The 19,494-nt window shown below is 46.3% G+C and overlaps 1 protein-coding gene across 6 annotated transcripts in view; it reads left to right on the forward strand.

Moving 5' to 3' along the window:
* Window positions 1-19,494, forward strand: part of MAP7 (microtubule associated protein 7) — a 218,158-nt gene that overhangs the window by 170,429 nt on the left and 28,235 nt on the right. For 4 of the 6 annotated variants that reach the window (XM_075339843.1, XM_075339840.1, XM_075339841.1 and 1 more), the window contains 6 exons: window positions 1,563-1,720; window positions 6,776-6,897; window positions 7,283-7,557; window positions 17,190-17,367; window positions 17,477-17,669; window positions 18,129-18,209. In XM_075339843.1, coding sequence (XP_075195958.1) covers window positions 1,563-1,720; window positions 6,776-6,897; window positions 7,283-7,557; window positions 17,190-17,367; window positions 17,477-17,669; window positions 18,129-18,209 — 1,007 coding nt within the window. The remainder of the gene's footprint in view (window positions 1-1,562; window positions 1,721-6,775; window positions 6,898-7,282; window positions 7,558-17,189; window positions 17,368-17,476; window positions 17,670-18,128; window positions 18,210-19,494) is intronic. The other 2 variants (XM_075339842.1, XM_075339846.1) reach the window with 1 other exon arrangement.

Raw genomic sequence — 19,494 nt, forward strand, 5'->3', positions numbered from 1 at the left:
TTAAAAATGAAAAAAAAATGATTGTACACTGCACATATGTTGTAAAAGTGGCCGGCAAAAGTGCAACAAGAACTTATATAGATGGATATCTGTGAAATATTGCACTTAGCCCACGTATACAGTACTGCACCAGAATTGAAGACACTAGTTATCAAATATTGCAAATAGTAGACTATAGTAACTTCGGCCCAGTGAATCACATTAATTCACATATAACCTCACAGTGTGAATAAAGGTGAACATTTTTCCAATCACTAATAATTGAATGGCATCAAAATTCAAACTATCCGACTATTGATCAAAGCCAGGCCAAAAAATGTGCAATGAGAACAGCCACTAGAGGGCAATAGACCTTGTGTAATAGACAGTCATAGTACAACCATGATCCAGCTTACCCATACTGTCACGTCTCAAAGGTATGCACAATCCTCAGGGCCCCAACGCACGTTTCGCTTTGGGCTTCTTCGCGGGCCATGTGCAGTGATGCTGCAGGAACCAGTGAGCGCTCACACAGATTCATTGCATCTCTCATCCCTCTCTCTCTGTGTAGCGAGTGTCGGGTGCAGACAGGAGAGAAAGATGAGAGCTTGCCTATATTGACACTGTGTGTGTGCGCTCGCTAGGTTCCTACATACCATATTTACTCTACTATTATATCCTTAGTGAAAGGCTCTTTCATTTGACCTTCCCATCACCTTTTCAGAGACATGTCCCAGTTTAAAAAGAATTATAGAAGCTTTGCCAGATACTAGATGTACAATCTAAATAGTGTGTACTGTAGTTGGCACTTCAATAAGTGACATATTGGTAGAGACCGCAATCAGTAGGGAATAAGCCCGACACACAGCAAAGAACAAGTGACTGTCTCTTGTTTTATCTATTTGTTCTAAGGGATAATACAGAGATTATTACCTCTTTTGTCATTTTTCCTATATGATCACGTGTCATTTCCTTTGAATATATACAGTATATTGCAATATAAATAAGATGGAGGCATTTATTTACCTTATGTTCATGTATTGTCGTCTTTTTCCTAACTTTTTCTCCTTGCCCAAGCTTTGCTTGTAGAGATATAGATATAGTCTGTTTTATTTTTTCAGATCATTGTGTTGTGGTTTCTGTGTTTTGTGTTGCATGGCCTTGGAGGATTGATTATTTTTTTTCTTTTTGCCTGATATTTTAAAGTTATATCTATTGATTTGTAAGTAATTCTAAAAACACTACGGATCATACGGATTCTGCTTTAGGTCATTCCAAAACCATCACTGTTAATCGCTGTCAATTATATCAGAATCCCCAATACTGCCCAGAATCGGATATTTAGAGGAGGGGGATAATGGAAAATTGCATTGTTCTGGATTTCTTCTAAATGGTAGCTCTCCACACGTAGAAGTGTCTAATATCCCTGAGCAGCCAACAGTGATGGTTTTGGTGTAAATGTAAGCTTTGCTGGTATTAACGGGCTACTTTTCTTCTCTTCTTTCTTCTTCTCTTGCTTCCTGCTTCTGGCATTTTCTTATTCACATCTTCAACTCCGTTAAAAAAAAAAAAAAACACCCTAGTTATCCCCATTTGTCCTCGTTCAGCATCTTGCAGCCCCATAACCCCCCAGCCCTCCAAGACTCAAATCAGCAAAAGCTTCGAGAAGGCAAAACATTTTTTCAGCACACCAGAAGCAATAGCAAGGCGGAAGACCACACACTTTGCAGGATTGAGCAGTGTAAGTATTCTACTTCTTATATGATGCAGAGTAATGTATGGAAGATTTCAGTATTGTTTTGTATGTTCCTAATAAGTTTAATGATTAGTCCAAAAACAGAAAACCAAACTGATTAAAATTAACAAACCGTGAAGCACCTTCTTTATATCAATTAGTGGATCTGTCACCAGATTTCACAAAGCAAATTGTACACTCACTATCTCTTATACGTGATGAAGCTGGTGCATTTGTTTTAAAAATTCATGTCAGAAAGGCTGTATAGTCCACCCTGAACATTTTATAAGTCGAGCGAAAGAAGGAACTATCCCAGGAGTCCAAGTGCATTCAGTCTCTGCCCATCCAGCCTTATTACAACAGGGTAATAACATAAGGTAAAAAGAAAGGAAGGAGGTGTGGACTAGGGATGAGTGGACCAGTGGAAACTCGGGTTCGGCTGGACTTTAGTTAAAGGGAACCTGTCAGGTGCAATATGCACCCAGAACCACGAGCAGTTCTGGGGGAATATTACTAATCCTTGCCTAACTGTCAATGCATCTAGCAGGAAACATAAAGAGATATTTAGTAGAAGTATTGCTAAAGCTCCTTTATGATATGTTAATGAGCGCAGATACTAGTTGCAAGGTCTTTAGTTCATGCACTCATTCCGCCCTCTTAGCATGTTAGCACCCCTACAGTGGTGTGCTAACATGCTATTCAATGCCCTCTGCCCAGCGTCATAAGCAGTGGCACGCGTACCTCTGTCCATTGTCTCCGTATCAGACGCCGGGCAGTGCGCATGATCCGAAGTCCCTGCATTTCCGGTCATGCGCACTAGACCTCTCTGAAGCCTTGATGCGTACATCTGACTTCATACTGCACATGACTGGAAGTGTCGGGAATTCTGATCAGTGGGAACAGCAGACACAGGTATGCACGTCACCACTGATGACGCTAGCATTGACTACCATGTTAGCACGCCGCTGTGAGCTTACTAACTTGCTAAGAGGGTGGAATGAGCACAGGAACTAACGCCCTTGCAACTAGCATATCATAAAGGATCTTTTGAAATGTTTTCCAAAGATCTCTTTATGTATGCAATTAGATACAGGGACTGTTAGGTAGGGACTATCAATATACACCCAGAACTGCTCGTGGTTCTGAGTGCAAATTGCACCTGACAGGTTCACTTTAAAAGTTTGGTTCGGGGCACAGACTTGATCCCGGACCTTGAAACCCATATAAGTCAATGGAGAACTTTGGTGCTGTAAAATGGTCACAGTAATGACAATGAAGCTGCAAAAGGAAGTAAAATGGGTATAATTGCCCTGCAAACAAATGTGGATAGGGAATACATTTTTAAAAAATGACATGTGGTCTCCCCTATTTTTGATAACCAGAGCATGGAAAGCAGACAGCTGTGGGCAGCAGTCCTCAGTTGTCTGCTTTACCTTGGCTAGTTGTCAAAAATAGAAGGGATCCCACACTGTTTTGTTTTTTAAGTTTTTTTAAATAATTAAAACAAACAGCGTGGTGTCCTCATTCTTTTTGATAACCAGCCAAGGTAAAGCAGACAGCATGGGCTAGTATTATCAGGCTAGGAAGGCACATGGTTATTTGGCCCTTCACGGCCTAACAATAGCAGCCAGAAGTGGTGCACCCATCAGACACTGCCATTATTAAACCAGTAATTATAGAGTTAAAAAACACACAGGGAGAAAAAATAGTTTACTTGAATAAAGACTCCTCCACACTCCCTGGTGCACCAATCTATTCATTCAAAAGAAATTCTCGAAGTTCCGACGTAATCCAATGGTGTAATGTCCCACAATGTCCATCAAATCCTATGGAGCTTCATTCAGAGAACATTCTCAGAACGAGGCTCTATAGGTCACTCCTGGTCCCAGTCAGCATTTTTACCCCCTGGGCTTGATTCTGGCTGTCAACGCACAGCTGGCATCAACCCCAAACACATTACCCTGATTACCATCGCCCCAGCGTAATTGGGAAGAGTCTGGAAAAGCGCCACAATTGGATGTGCCACTTCTAGGACAGCTGCTCGCTGCTCTTTTTAGGCTGGGAAGGGCCAAACAATGGGCCTTCCCAGCCTAATAATACCAGCCTCCAGCTGTCTAACCTTGGCTGGTTATCAAAAATAGAGCGGACCACATACCGTTTCTTGAAATTATTTAAATACATAATTTTAAAATACGTTGTTGGATCCCCTCTATTTTTGATAACCAGCCAACGTAAAGCAGACAGCTGAGGGTTGCAGCCTGTTACTGTCTGTTTGACCTGCACTAGTTATCAAAAACGTGAGGGGGCCCCATGTCACATTTTTTTAATATATTTATTGTTCACAGCAACGTGTAGGCATCTTCCGCATGCCAAAAAGCTTGTTGATTGGCTGCGCTGCAGGCTTTCAACAAAGTTTATTAGCATACCAAAACCACCCGAACTCTGAACCTGGACACAGACTTTTTTTTAACAGTTTGTGTTCTAATTGAAGCCACGGACACCAAGTATGCAGTACAAGCCCCAAACTTTACCTTTGGGCTTCTCTCATCCCTAGTAAGGACAACCTGAAATCCGCTCCCCTGATGATTGCTGTAGTCCTTCAATCATCAGCAGTGTTGAACTGCTGTATAAGATTTATATAATTCACAGGAGATAAAAAAAGATTTATATTTTACACACTGACCATTAAGGAAGAGAACACATATTTTAAGTCAATGGTGTAGGTGGAAACTAGAGCACAGACGCATTTGACGTGGGTGCCAAATTCTATGAATGAGCATAATTTTGCCAATGCGCCCCCTGTATCTCTATTTCTTGGAACAGTGCAGGGATACAGTGAGTGCCCTTCTGTTGGCCAGCAACTAGCAATGAACTGCTTCCTCACCTCTTGTTGGTACCCGAGATTCCTATGCAGAGCTCAACAATCAAAAAGTTTTTGTCATTGGCTGTTGCACTCTAGATAGACAGCAACCAAAATAACACAGCTCTCCATATGATGCCATTTCATTAAGACACTTGTTTTTTTTTTACATGAAAGGTAACCTGGGGTTAATCTGCAGTTCAATGCAGTTTTCTGAAGCTACCTGGTCACCTCACTGCCAAGAGGAAATTAACTATATTCCTTTTGTCAGCCTTGGACTTTCGGTCTTAGGGGTAGGCTGGCGCCTTTTTTTTTTTTTTATCACAGCTCTGTTCATAGTGAGTCGTGGCGGGTATAACTGCGCTCCCAGCACGGATTGCTAGCTCCAATACTTCCTGAAATCAACCTTATCGGTCTGTTTTAAGCTAATATTCTTGTAGATTTCCAGAAACAACAGGAAGTAAAGGCCCCGTCACACTAAGCAACATCGCTAGCAACATCGCTGGTAACGAACAACTTTTGTGACGTTGCTAGCGATATTGCTGTGTGTGACATCCAGCAACAACCTGGCCCCTGCTGTGAGGTCGTTGGTTGTTGCTGAATGTCCTGGGCCATTTTTTAGTTGTTGCTGTCCTGCTGTGAAGCACAGATCGCTGTGTGTGACAGCGAGACAGCAACAACTAATGTGCAGTGAGCAGGGAGCCAGCTTCTGCTGAGGCTGGTAACTAATGTAAACATCGGGTAACCAAGAAGCCCTGTCCTTGGTTACCCGATATTTACCTTTGATACCAGCCTCCTCCGCTCTCACTGCCTGTGCTGCCGGCTCCTGCTCTGTGCACAGATAGCTGCAGCACACATCAGGCAATTAACCCGATGTGTGCTGTAACTAGGAGAGCAAGGAGCCAGCGCTCAGTGTGCGCTGCTCCCTGCTCTGTGCACATTTAGCTGCAGCACACATCGGGTTAATTAACCTGATGTGTGCTGTAACTAGGAGACTGGGGGCTGGTCACTGGTTGCTGGTGAGCTCACCAGCAACTGGTGTAGCCACGCTCCAGCGATCCCTGCCAGGTCAGGTTGCTGGTGGGATCGCTGGAGCGTCGCAGTGTGACAGCTCACCAGCAACCTCCTAGCAACTTACCAGCGATCCCTATCGTTGTTGGGATCGCTGGTAAGTTGCTTAGTGTGACTGGACCTTAAGAGTCTAAAGGTCCAGTCACACTAAGCAACTTACCAGCGATCCCAACAACGATAGGGATCGCTGGTAAGTTGCTAGGAGGTTGCTGGTGAGCTGTCACACTGCGACGCTCCAGCGATCCCACCAGCAACCTGACCTGGCAGGGATCGCTGGAGCGTGGCTACACGAGTTGCTGGTGAGCTCACCAGCAACCAGTGACCAGCCCCCAGTCTCCTAGTTACAGCACACATCAGGTTAATTAACCCGATGTATGCTGCAGCTAAATGTGCACAGAGCAGGGAGCAGCGCACACTGAGCGCTGGCTCCTTGCTCTCCTAGTTACAGCACACATCGGGTTAATTGCCTGATGTGTGCTGCAGCTATCTGTGCACAGAGCAGGAGCCGGCAGCACAGGCAGTGAGAGGGAGGAGGCTGGTATCAAAGGTAAATATCGGGTAACCAAGGACAGGGCTTCTTGGTTACCCGATGTTTACATTAGTTACCAGCCTCAGCAGAAGCTGGCTCCCTGCTCACTGCACATTAGTTGTTGCTGTCTCGCTGTCACACACAGCGATCTGTGCTTCACAGCAGGACAGCAACAACTAAAAAATGGCCCAGGACATTCAGCAACAACCAACGACCTCACAGCAGGGGCCAGGTTGTTGCTGGATGTCACACACAGCAACATCGCTAGCAACGTCACAAAAGTTGTTCGTTACCAGCGATGTTGCTAGCGATGTTGCTTAGTGTGACGGGGCCTTTAGAGGCAAATCCTCGTGGCCAGGATGAAAATTGCAAGATTTCTAATTTTTATTTTTCATAAAGATTGTGATATGGTCAATGACAACTTATTTTAATACAGTTAATACAAAAAACAATCAACATTGTTTTCTGATTACACCTTCCCTTTAAATCCTTTATTTTAATCAAAGTCCTTTTTTTGATCCTGACATACAAGAGAAAGTGTATTTCACATGTGATTAAAAACAGCCTATAATAAATTGCTAACTTTTTCATTTCTCATTAGGTGGAGAAAAAGGAAAAACGTGAGACCGATAGGGAGAATGTATTATTAGCACCTATACCCATTTTAAAGAGAGCGATCTCTCCTAATGTACCGAAACCAAAATCACCAGCGCCTACATCCGGGTAAGGGTGCCTTTACTAATATTGTGACTGAATATATCGAGGTTGTTTCTTTTGGTGTCAATGTGGTGTGGAACCTTCTTGTGCTAGTGAAAATGTAAAGTTAATATGCCTAAGCTGCTTATTGTAGGTCCACAGAGCAAATATTGTGTGACTTTTTGCTTCTCTCATGAACATAATGAGTTAGTCAATGCGAGATGGCATTACATATGTTACTTTGCGTTCTAGACTAGGGGGAGTATACATATGTATGTTACACAAGTATGCCAATTTTTACAGTGTTTTTGTCTTGGTTTATATTTTACCAATTCCATTATTGTTCAGTGTTTGTATAAGAATCAAATGGCACTAATTTTATTTTGAATCCAATAATTTATGTGGATTTCAGGTCTTCACATAAATCATCACCTAGACCAGTACCAGCTATTGTTAATAGTGTCATCAAGGTGGCCACTACCCCTCAACGTCCACCCTCCCCAGGAAATGTCCGACCAGTAAAAAAAGACAGCAAGGAAGACTCCAAGAAAAAACTGGGAGACATACCACCTAATCCCACTGAAAAAGAGAGGATAGAAGAAAAAGACACACCAGCAGCAAATGCAGTGGGCTCTGGAGAAGAAAAGCCTCGTACACCAAGTCCTACCACTGCTGAACCTATTCAAGGTACATAGATGTCTGCATGAGTCTGTATGCATAATCTACTCAAAAGGGTCATGTTTTCTTAGTACTCATGTATTCATGGTTTTAGGCTTAAATCTGCATTTTTTTTCCCTACTGAATAACCATTTATTTTAAAAGTGTGTTCTGGTCTTATTATATTCATATCATAGGTCATCAATATCAAATATTGAGGGTCAGACACCTGGCGCCCTACATATCAGCTGTTTTCAGCTTTGATAGTGGTGAGATGTAGAAATGAACAAAGCTGGAACAGCAGAGATTAATAAACTGTGTAGCAGCCATTTCCAAGAACTGCCACTCAACTCCTTTTCAGTCAAAGTTCTCACTAATGGCCGCTACACCATGAACGGAGGTGTGTTCCGGCTTTATTCTGTTTACATCTGTCCGGAGCACAAAGAATCCGGGGGTTGACAGGTGTTGTATCCTACTAATCTTATATTTATTACCTATTTTAATGATTGTCATCGATATCAGAAATCTGGACAACCCCTTTAAATTTTACTTTACATAATATTGCTACATTTTATTTGTGAGTAATATATAAGTTTCAGATAGACCTTTAGCATTACATTCATTGAGTTACCCCTAGGAAGGGCTGCCCTGGAGTACAGGCTACCGCAGCTGCTGTAGGGGTCCTGAAGAGAGGGGGAATCTAGTCATCATTTTAGAGGTTACTGAGAATTTAAACAGGGATATGATCTCTACAAATGATGTAATGCTAGATGGAGGAATATTATTATTTATTTATCGAGCACCATTGATTCCATGGTGCACAACATCGCAGCATCGGCTTGCGATGTCGTAGTGTGGAAAGTGCCCCTAAGATCCCCGGTACAAGCCAATATTTGCCGAAATAATTCCAGCCATAGAAAGGGACGCACGTATGCAGGAGTATCAGCAGAAGCTGTTATGCAATCTTAGCTCGGCTTTTCCACTAAACACCAGTGGTTCACAGAGTGAATCTCACAGTTGTAACTTGCCAACCATGGGACTGTCAAGTCATAATCACTCAAACCGTACGAGCAACACCATATCTGGTGGTAACAGCAATTTTATGGAATCGTTTCATTAATTTTTTTAGACCATCCTTTGCAAGGCCACAAGAGACAAGAAGTCTGACACATAGTCAACGGCTGGAGAGGATGATACAGGAGTATCTCCAAGTGAATATAGATGCCATAACTATGCAACTGGAGCCTTGCTCTTTTTGGGCTTCCAATCTTGAGAAATGGCCTAAGCTCGCCACTTACGCCTTGGAGATCTTGTCGCGTCCCGCAGCTAGCGTTCTCTCGGAACATGTCTTCAGTGCTGCTGGGTGTGTGCTGACAGATAAGCGCACGCATCTGTCCAGAGACAATGTGGACAGACTAACGTTCATCAAGATGAACAAGTCATGGTTCAGCAAGGACTTTTCTACCCCTGTGTTATCCTGGGGAGAGTAAAGGCTGGCGTATTTTTGAATGTGCTTGATGCAAATCAACAGGTCAAGTTTGCAACTGGGGGACAAGTGATGCCACTTAAGTGGTGTCTTTGGCCCAATTTTTGTAAAAAACGGAGACTCTGGTTGGAGTCCCCTTGCTGTGTTTTACATGATTTTAGAAGGGCATGACATACCTATATCTGTGTCTCCTCCTTTTACTCGTCCAGCTCTTTTGTTTTCGCATGAGTATATGTCCCTGTCACTTTTCCATGTGTTTGTGGTGTCTTGTGAGTTGTTTGCCACCTTTTGAATGCCTTAGAAGGTGTTTTCTATGTGTTTGTATGTGCTTGTGTTTACCTGCAATTGTTTTCAATGGGGTTCGAAGGGGTTCGTCGAACATTCGCCGAACGGAGCCGCCGTTCAACGAACCGAACTGAACTCGAACCCTAGGGGGTGGCTCAACACTAATTAAAAATGCTGTTTTTGATACAAAACCTAAGAATGCAAAAGTACTGTGGAATGTAGTCCAGTCAGCTTGGGCTGGAGTATCTGTTCACACAATGCAAAACACAAACAATTATTAGAAATATTTTTTATGTGATTAACAGAAAAGCTAAGTCTGTAAACAAATTTCAGCTTATACTGTAAATATTCAGTTTGTAAATGCAAATGCAGACACTGCTTTTTTTTTTTTAATAACCTATTATTCCTTTTTCTTAATTTTTAGTTTAGAAATTGATATTTTGTTTTTCTTTATCGTTCCTATGGGAGACCCAGACCATGGGTGTATAGCTACTGCCTCCGGAGGACACACAAAGTTACTACACTCAAAACGTGTAGCTCCTCCCTCCCAGTATATACACCCCCTGCTAGCCAGTCCTAGCCAGTTTTTTGCTTTGTGTCAGGAGGCACATGCATCCTTTTTTTTTTGATTTTCATTTTTTCTACAGATTTGGAAGAAAAGCGGGTCCACTGGACCCCCGGCATGTCCCTTCACACTCCCCTGGCGGCGGTGCTGTTAAGGTTGATTCAGGGCAAGAGCCCTTCATGCCGCGCTCCTTCACCATCCCATGCTGGGGCTCTGGCTTGAAGTGGGAGCCAACACGGTTCTCACTGCTTTGCAGGAGACCGGCCTCCATCCGCAGCCCTTTGACAGGACCCTGCTGGACGGAGCACTGGACCCCCACCCCACCAGGGACTGGACCCTGCGTCTCAAAGCTAAGTATAGAGACGTTATTCAGAGGGTCCTTCTGCAATGTGGGGCACTTTATTAGGGGGACAGTGTTTGACTTTGATAATGCTGCTTGTACTGTGTTTCCGGCCGGTTCCACTGTTTTTTTCTGTGTACCGCGCCGATGATGCCTGATTTTCGGCCGCATGTTTAACTCTAGGCCCCGGCTTCGGCCGCGGCCTAGTTTCGTCTCGTTCCCCTGCATGTCAGTCATGCAGGGGGACGCTGCAGCACCGCCCGCCGGCCGCTCTGCACAGGGGAGGACACTCCTTGTTGAGGAGATGATTCCCTCCCCTGTACATTTCTTAGCCCTCCGATTCCCGCTCCTTGGTTAACCCCCGCCCTCCCCCCTCACTCTAGCGCCATTTTCTCAGCGTTCTTAGTACGCTGATCGGCGCTGGCTGCTCTGCAGTGCAGAGGGAGTGAATATCTGGGGGGGGCTGGGGGTCCAGGCTTGGAACCTGGGGGGGCACTCACAGCGGCCTGACAAGTCACAACCTCTGGTTGTGCACTTTTATATACTATCAGGGCATCGTGAAGGAGTTAATTCTTTATTATAGAACCTCCTCCTCAGCAGCATGTCTCACTAGGAGCAAAGCTCCAAGGCTGTACACGACATGTTCTGCATGTAAGCTCATATTGCCTGAACCGGCACAGGCCATACTGTCATGGTTCTTAGGTGGTGGTGCCTCAGCCTGGAGTCTCCCCAGGCTGAACCCCTGTCTTGTGTTTTCTACACATTCTAGACAGAGCCCCCCACCTCTGCAGCAGGTCTCACAGAGCGAGGCTGCAGGCTGTTTTTTATTATCCACTGCTGGTAGTCTCGTACGGCTGTACCGAGCTCATAACCGCTGTGGCCCCTCAGCTTGGAGCCTCATGCATGGTCCCTCCAGCTGCTCTGGGTTCGGTGGCTGACCCCTGGGGGAATCTCTTTTTCCAGGGGTCGGCTGTCCCGGCATCCCCTGAGCATGCAACCCCCTTCTCAGGGCGTTTTCTGCTTGCTCAGCAAAGCTCACAGACCCCGTCCTCCTGACAGGGAGACGCAGGGTCCCCTGTCCTCCCCGTCCCGCAGCTCCGATACGAGCTGACCCACTGGACGAGGAGGATGTCTCTATCAGGGGCTCGGACGCTGCTTTACGTACTTTGATCCGTCCGTAGATGACGGGGATGCGAATGATTAGATTGTGTCCATTATATTGGACCTCCATCCGCCTGTATCAGGGGAGTATTCCCCGCTGGCAAAAAGGCATCAGTATACCTTTAACAAGACGAGGAGTGTGTTCCTTAACCACTCCAGTTTTCAACCCGCTGCGTCCAAGCCCGCAGCCTGTCCTGCAGATCCCACAGCGGGGTTCTGCTGCCTGTCTCCCCCTCCCATCAGAGGTGGTCAAGGAGTGTACTCATTCGCCAAGCGTGGCCACTCCGGTGTCCAGACTTTCAGCCCGGATAGTTGTATCAGTGGCTGACGGCACCTCTATAAGGATCCCACGGTACATTAACTTTGTACTGGACCTCAATCCGCCGGAGTTACCTTATCTAGGTGACCACAACGTGTGTTCCTTAACCACGCCTGTTGTCAGGCCCCTGTAACCAGCCCAGGGTCCGCTCTGACAGTCGCTTCCCATGAAGCGTGATTCTGAGGACTGGGTTTCCCCCGTCCACCAATGATGGTCAAGAGGTGGGCTCATTCACCTCAGGTGGCTCAGCCCGGACCGTTATGTCAGTGGCTGATGGCTCCTCAGAGGAGATGCATTCCCTCACAGGGACTCTATGCCCAAGACGGTTGCCTGAACTTCCAGACTTCAGTCTTTCCATCCTCTGCCAAGTCTGCCATGCTGGACACCGCACAGCGGTGGTTTTGGCTACTTTCCTCGCTATCCGCAGGTGTGGCTTCGGCAATGGAAGGCAGATGCCTCTATAGAGGTTCCTTGGTGGGACCAGTCTCTTCGGAACCAACTAGATGAAATTTAGGAAGCTCTCGGCGACGAGAGTTCTTCCTTGCCACAAACCTAAACCAGGGCAGGAATCAGTTGAGGTTTCGGTGGTTTCCGTTCCTCCTTCTGATCGTCCTCTAGCTCGGCCTTAGTTCATAGAACCAAATGGCTTGAAGCTGCGTCTTCAGAAGACCGCAGGAGATGCTACCTCGGAGTCAGCTTCCTCCGAGCTATCTGGCCACGCCAACCACCTCCTTGGTCGGTGGCAGGCTCTCTCCACTTGGCGACGTATGGTTCTACCATGTCTCCGTTCAGTGGGGGCGAGTTTATATCTCCCATGGCTACAGGATGGAATTCTGTCCACCCGCCAAACAGATTTTTTCTGTCAACTCCTCCCGGCTCCAAGGCCGCCGCCTTCTCACAGGCCGTGGCATTTCTTGCAGGCCAACGGAGTAATTGTTCCGGTTCCCGACTGGGAACGGTTCTGAGATTTTTGCTTAAATCTATTTCTAGTCCCCGAAGAGGGCGGTGCCTTCCGACCTGGATCTTTAGCTTTTCAAGCATGGTCAGGTGTGGCGTTTTCACATGGAGTCTCGGTCTTGTTCCGTGTGTTTTTCACCGGATCAATCAAGAACCCAAGGAGATTCCCTAGCAGCCATCGGCATCAGGGATGCCTTTCGGCAAGGATCAATCGCAGTTTCACACCAGCGTTGACTACGTTTTGCCATCGGAGTGGTCCAATTCGTGGCTCTTCCCTTTGGGTTAGCCACGGCCCCTCGAGTATTCTCCTTGGGGCTGCTGTGATTAGGGTCCTGCACCCCTAGGGGTTGGCAGTGATCGTTTGCCCTGGACGGTTTTCTTCTCGGGGTTTCATCCAGCGCAGACTCTTAGTAGAGTACTTCGCTTACTCTCGCCACTCTAATCTATTCGGGTGGCTTGTCATTCTGTCCAGGTCCACTCTGACTTCGCACCAGAGGTTTTCAGGGACGCAATTCGAGACTCTGTCGGCACTTGTGAAGCTGCTCTTAGTCGATCAGTAGTCCCTCCGGGTCGACGTCGTTCTATCAGACACCAAATAAGGTGCTGGTCAGACGGTGGCGTCAATGGAAGCGACTCCTTGCCCAGTTTCTCCTGCGTCCTCTGAGACTGGAGGGTTTCCGCTGTACACGCGACCTCCCTCCTTCTCGGAGTGGTGGCTTCGCCACTGACCAGGGGCTCCTTGCAGTGGTGGTTTCGGCCACTCTGTCTCAGGGATGCTCCTTCCTAGCCCCGTCCCGGGTGATCCTCACCAGGGTGCTGGTCTTTCCGCCTTGGGAGCAGTATATCTCCACCGTGGAGCGCAGGGCGCTTGGACTCTGTCCGATTCAGCCCTCTGGTTCAATGTGCTGGAAATCAGGGCTGTATTTCTAGCTCTCTAAGCCTTCACCATCTGTTGGCGGCTAGGCACATTCGAGTCCAGTCGGACAACGTGACAGCGTTTTCCTACATCAACTTCCAGGGCGGGACATTCAGCCGTCTGGCAATCTTGGCGGCTCATCATTCTTCAGTGGACAAGGGACTCCTAGTCCACCATATCCGCAGCCCACATCCTAGATGTGAAAACTGCGAGGCAGACTATTTCAGCTGTCCAACCGTGGTCCATTGCGGTAGGCACACTGGTTCATGTTTGATCCCAGCTTCGTCTCTACCTCTTGCCCAGAGTCCTGCGCAAGATCAGTTAAGGGGGCCGTCGGGTCATTCTCATTCTCCAGACTGACCCAGGCAGGCTTGGTACCCTAACCTGCTCCTTCTGTCCGTTGGATTGCCATGGCATCTTCCGGACCGTTCAGACCTTTTCTCAAAAGGGTCCGTTTTTTCCGTCAGAATTCTGGATTCTCAGATTGACGGCGTAGATCTTGAGTCCTGGATCTTGGCGACTTCTGGTATCCTTCCTGAAGTCATCTCCGCTATGACTCGAGCTTCAAAGTGTCCTTTGACCTTTTTAGCCTTGCCGACCCTCCTGTCTCTTTCACAGTCCGGTTTACAGCTAGGACTATCCCTCATAAGGGACAGGTCTCGGCTCTGTCAGTATGTGCCAGCGGCGTATCGTCCGGCTGGCTCCGGTGCGCTCCTTTCAGGGCGCATCTCACATTATTCCGCCTTTCCTGCGGCCTATGGAGCCCTGGGACCCTAATCCGGTCCTCCCGGTTCCCGGAAACCCCCCTTTGCGCCTCTTAGGGAGGTTTCTTTGTTTCATCTTTCACAGAAAGTAGTCTTCTAGTGGCTATAATTTCCCGCCAGAGAGTTCTAGCTGTACTCTCTCGGAGTCACCCCCTTCTTGGCCTTTTGCATCAAGACAAGGTGGTCTCCGTCCGACTCCGGACTTTTTTCCCTGAGGTGGTTACTGCTTCCACCTTATCCGGGGCAATTTTCCTGCCTCCCTTTTGTCCGGCTCCTGTTCATCGTTTGAGAAAGCGTTGCATATCCTGGATCTGGTGCGGGCACTCCGGATCTATGTGTCTTGCACCGCCGTTATTAGGCAGTGCACCTCTCTCTGGTGCTGACCGCTAGTCAGCGTAGCGGTCTCTCGGCATCTAAGCCGACCCTGGGTTGTTGGCTTAGGTCGGCCATTTCCGAGGCCCAACAAGTGTACTCAAGTGCCTTCCCCGCCGGGGATCAGAGCACATTTGATCAGACCTGTCGGTGCCTTTTGGGCTTTCAGGCTCCAGGCTACGGCTCAGTAGGTCTGTCAGACTGCAGCTCGAATTAGTCTGCATACTTTTTTCGAAGCTCTATCCAAGCCATGCTTATGCTTTGGCAGACGCGGGCTTAGGCAGACGCATCTTTCAGGCGTCTGTCGCCCATTTGTGAAGTTAGGTTTTGCCTGCTTCTCAGTTGTCTGTTTATTCCCACCCATGGACTGCTTTGGAACGTCCCATGGTCTGGATCTCCCATAGGAACGATAAAGAAAAAGAGAATTTTGTTTACTTACCGTAAATTCTTTTTCTTATAGTTCCGTCATGGGAGACCCAGCACCCTCCCTATTGCCTGTTGGCAGGTTTCTTGTTCCGGTGTCTTCACCGGCTGTTATTGTTGTAGACAGAGGTTCCGGTTCTTCCGGTTTTTACTCTGTCTCTTCTTGTGGGTGGATGTCCTCCTTCAGCTTTTGCACTAAACTGGCTAGGACTGGCTAGCAGGGGGTGTATATACTGGGAGGGAGGAGCTACACGTTTTGAGTGTAGTAACTTTGTGTGTCCTCCGGAGGCAGTAGCTATACACCCATGGTCTGGGTCTCCCATGACGGAACTATAAGAAAAAGAATTTACGGTAAGTAAACAAAATTCTTTTTCTTTTGGATTTGAATGCAGTGCTCTAAGTGTCTTTTTGAATATGGAAATAAATAAATGCTATTATGAGGATTAACCCCTGCAACCCCAGCGATTTTCCGTTTTTGTTTTGTTTTTTCCTCCGTTGCTTCCGAGAGCCATAAGTTTTTCATTTCTCCATGACTATAGCCATGTGAGGGCTTGTTTTTTGCTGGATGAGTTGCACTTTGGAACAACACCATTCATTCTGCCTCATATTGTACTGGAAAACAGAAAAAATTTTCAAGTGCAGTGAAATTGCAAAAAAAAAGTGCAATTAAACGAAAGTTTTTTTTTTTGTTTTTTTTTTGTTTTTTTATTTACCATGTTCACTATTTTGAAAAACTGATCTGGCAATATGATTCCCCAGGTCAGTACGAGTTTGTAGATACCAATCCTGTATAGCTGTGGTGAAAGAGGTGAAAGATAAATAGGAGGTTTGTTAAAAAATAAATAAACAGCACCTTTGTTGCCATTTTCCGAGACCCGTAGCGTTCTCATTTTTTGGGATCTAGGGTTCAGTGATGGCTTATTTTTTTGCGTTGTGAGATGGCATTTTTTAAGATACCATATTTGCGTAGATACGATGTTTTGATTGCCTGTTATTGCATTTTAATGCAATATTGCATCGACCATAAAAACATACTTTTGACGTTTTGAATTTTGTTTCCTCTCCACACCATTTACCGGTCAGATGAACTGATCTTATATTTTGATAAATCTGGCATTTCCGAACTTGGCAATTTCCAAATATGTGTATTTTTTTATTATTGTTGTTTTATTTTCAATGAGGCAAAAAGAGGGTGATTTGAACATATTTATTTATTTATTTTTTTTTTTTTTTTTTTTAAAAAAAAACCTTTTTACTTTTTACACTGATTTTTACTAATGCTTCTAGTGGACTTTATCACTGCACAGTCCAATCTCTTGTACTAATCAGAGTGATGCTTCAGCATTGCTCTGATCAGCAGAAATGCTGATCTCCTGTGAGTGTCTGCGCATTCACATCATCACCATCTGACCCTGTGCTGTCATTGCAACGTTATGGTGCCACATGATCGTGTCATGGCAAGGAATGCCACAATCTACACCAGAGCACATTAGATCACGCTGTCAGAGTTTGACAGCGCGATCTAAGAGATTAAAAGGTACAGGTGGCTCTACAATCCACCCGCTCCTGTTAGCATCACATGTCTGCTGATCAGATCAGCAGACGTGCGGAGACTACCACAGGCTTGCGCGGTAACACGACAGACACGGCCGAGGATGTAACAGTAGGCCAAGAGGCCCTTCCGCATTAGGGCACGCTGGGCCTTTAAGAAAAGTTGTTCATGTCCTAAGCATGTTCTCAGGAGTCATGGGCGTTGTGCACAGGCCCTTGGAGCCGGTGGCACAAACCAGGGGCACTGAGGTCACCACTAAGCAGCTGGGAGAGTGAGTGTGCCAGCGTCCCCACAATGGGGTGAGGGTAGGAAAGTGCGAGGACACTGGTAACGGCGTTAATTTTTTTTTCTTAGCTGGTTTAAACACAGTGCTGTTATTTTGCACATAATTGTATAACACAAACATTTCAGATATTCCACTGTTCTAATAACTAGAAGTCTGCTAAAAGCTAGGAATTGTCAAACTATTCGATTTATTTGTGTGTAGCTGATCATTTTGATTTTTCTTTATTCTAATGAAAGAGCCACCATCGTTACCACCAACACCTATTCTTGCATCGCCTACTGTGACAAACAAGCCATTTGCTGGAACCAACGACCCAGGGGAAGCAACTCGAATTCTCGCTGAAAAGAGAAGGCTCGCTCGAGAACAGAGAGAGCGGGATGAAGAAGAGAAGAGAGAGAAAGAAGAGGAACAACGGTAAATATGGTGTCTGTATAGCCTATACCTATATTTTGGAGCATGTGAAAATCTTGGTGGCACATATTGGCGCTGCAATTATTGGTAGTAAATAATGACATTGTTGCAGGAGGAAAAAGGAGGAGATAGCTCAAAGGCAGGCCATTGAAAGAGCTCGCAGAGAGGAGGAAGCAAAACAGCAGGAGTTAGAACGAAAAGAGAAGGAGGAAAAGGAGAGCCAGGAGAAGGAAAGGTTGGAGAAACAACAAGCAGAAGAAAAGGAGCAAAGGGATCGCGAGGAAGCAGAACGTCTTCTGAAGCAAGTACGTTCCTGGGACTTGAGGAACAGATCATTTGTTATCACAAATACTCTCTATTCATGCCCTTGTATTTCCTTCTGATGGCAGATATTGATATTGATTAAACTAAAATATAGTGATGCCATTGATAGACATAAAAATAGTTTTGTTACCATTTACTAACACTTGTTTATTTGATACTTAATACTTTAGATGTGAATACTTAAAGGTATTTTTGACATCTCTCTAATATTTATGTTTTATCAATATCTGGCATCAGAATAGACTTATGTATAAGCTGTTCTTTTATTGGCTAATTGTGTTAATTTTAGCCTCCATTCTCTAATAAAGACAATAAAAACAAACCCCCGTTCATAGGATAGAAGCTTGACCTCATTGATAGCATTAACATAACAATGATATGATATGCATACTGCCATGAAACATGCAAATAACAACCGCCTTTTATCATAAACTATCTAGAAAGAAGAATCTGACCGCATTAAGTTAGAACGGGAGAAACATTTCCAAAAAGAGGAACAAGAGCGTTCAGAAAGGAAGAAGGTAACCAGTTATTTTCCATTAAGTTTATTATTCAAACCAAGCTTCACATTACATGGTATCTGAAATGTAGATTTTCTTTGTCGCTCTATTGGGAGACCCAGACAATTGGGTGTATAGGCTATGCCTCCGGAGGCCGCACAAAGTATTACACTCAAAAGTGTTAAGCCCCTCCCCTTCTGCCTATACACCCCCCGTGCTCCCACGGGCTCCTCAGTTTTTTGCTTTGTGCGAAGGAGGTCAGACACGCACAGCACAGCTCCACAGATTAGTCAGCAGCAGCTGCTGACTATGTCGGTTGGAAGAAAAGTGGGCCCATATAGGGCCCCCAGCATGCTCCCTTCTCACCCCACTCTTGTCGGCGGTGTTGTTTAGGTTGAGGTATCCATGGCGGGTACGGAGGCTGGAGCCCACATGCTGCTTTCCTTTCCCATCCCCCTCAGGGCTCTGGGTGAAGTGGGATCCTATCGGTCTCCAGGCACTGAGACCGTGCTTCATCCACAACTCCTGTGGAGACTGCTGGATAGGAGCCGGGTACTGTTCAGGGACATGGCCCTGCTACGTGAAGGTACTCTGTATCCCTGTGGGGACCGCGCACGGCGACACCTCAGCTTTGCTGGGTGTGCTAGTGCACCGGGGACCGGGTTAAACTGTGCCATTACACACTCAGCGTCGCTGAGTGTGTTTATATGTAGGGGCTACCGCGCTAACCGCCGCTGCCATGGGAAACTGCGGCGCGGCTGGGACTTGTAGTTCGCCGGGGACTTCGGCGTTGGCCGCGCTTTTACGGCGGCCACGCTTATACTCGAGTCCCCGGCTTGGCTTGCGGCCTAGTTTCCCTTTCTCCCGCCCTCAGCCCTGACAGGCAGGGGAAGGGCGGGACGCTGCACGGAAGAGCAGCACTGAGGGCTGGAATATGATTTCCATACTCCACCCCCCTCACTGTGCACAGTGTGAGCACCTCGGCTACGCCCACGGCTCCCTCCTCTCGTCAGGACGCCGCAGCCATTTCCTGTCAGCTCCTACGACGCTGCAGAGAGGGACAAACCCTGAGAGACCCAGACACGGTCTCTGGTGGCCTCATAACCGCTTTAGGCGGATGGTAAGCAGCACCTGTGGTGCTAGCCTCATGGTGCTGTAGTGTACTGATACATTATTTGTTTTTAGTATATATTTTACACTGTATGAGCACAGTTCATTCTGGCTATATACCCTAGTGTGTTACTCAGGGAAAACAATAGCATGGCGCCCACAAAAGGCAGGGGTGCCAAAGCACAGGCTTATTATG

The sequence above is a fragment of the Anomaloglossus baeobatrachus genome, chromosome 3, assembly GCF_048569485.1.
Source record: "Anomaloglossus baeobatrachus isolate aAnoBae1 chromosome 3, aAnoBae1.hap1, whole genome shotgun sequence".
NCBI classification, from domain to species: domain Eukaryota; kingdom Metazoa; phylum Chordata; class Amphibia; order Anura; family Aromobatidae; genus Anomaloglossus; species Anomaloglossus baeobatrachus.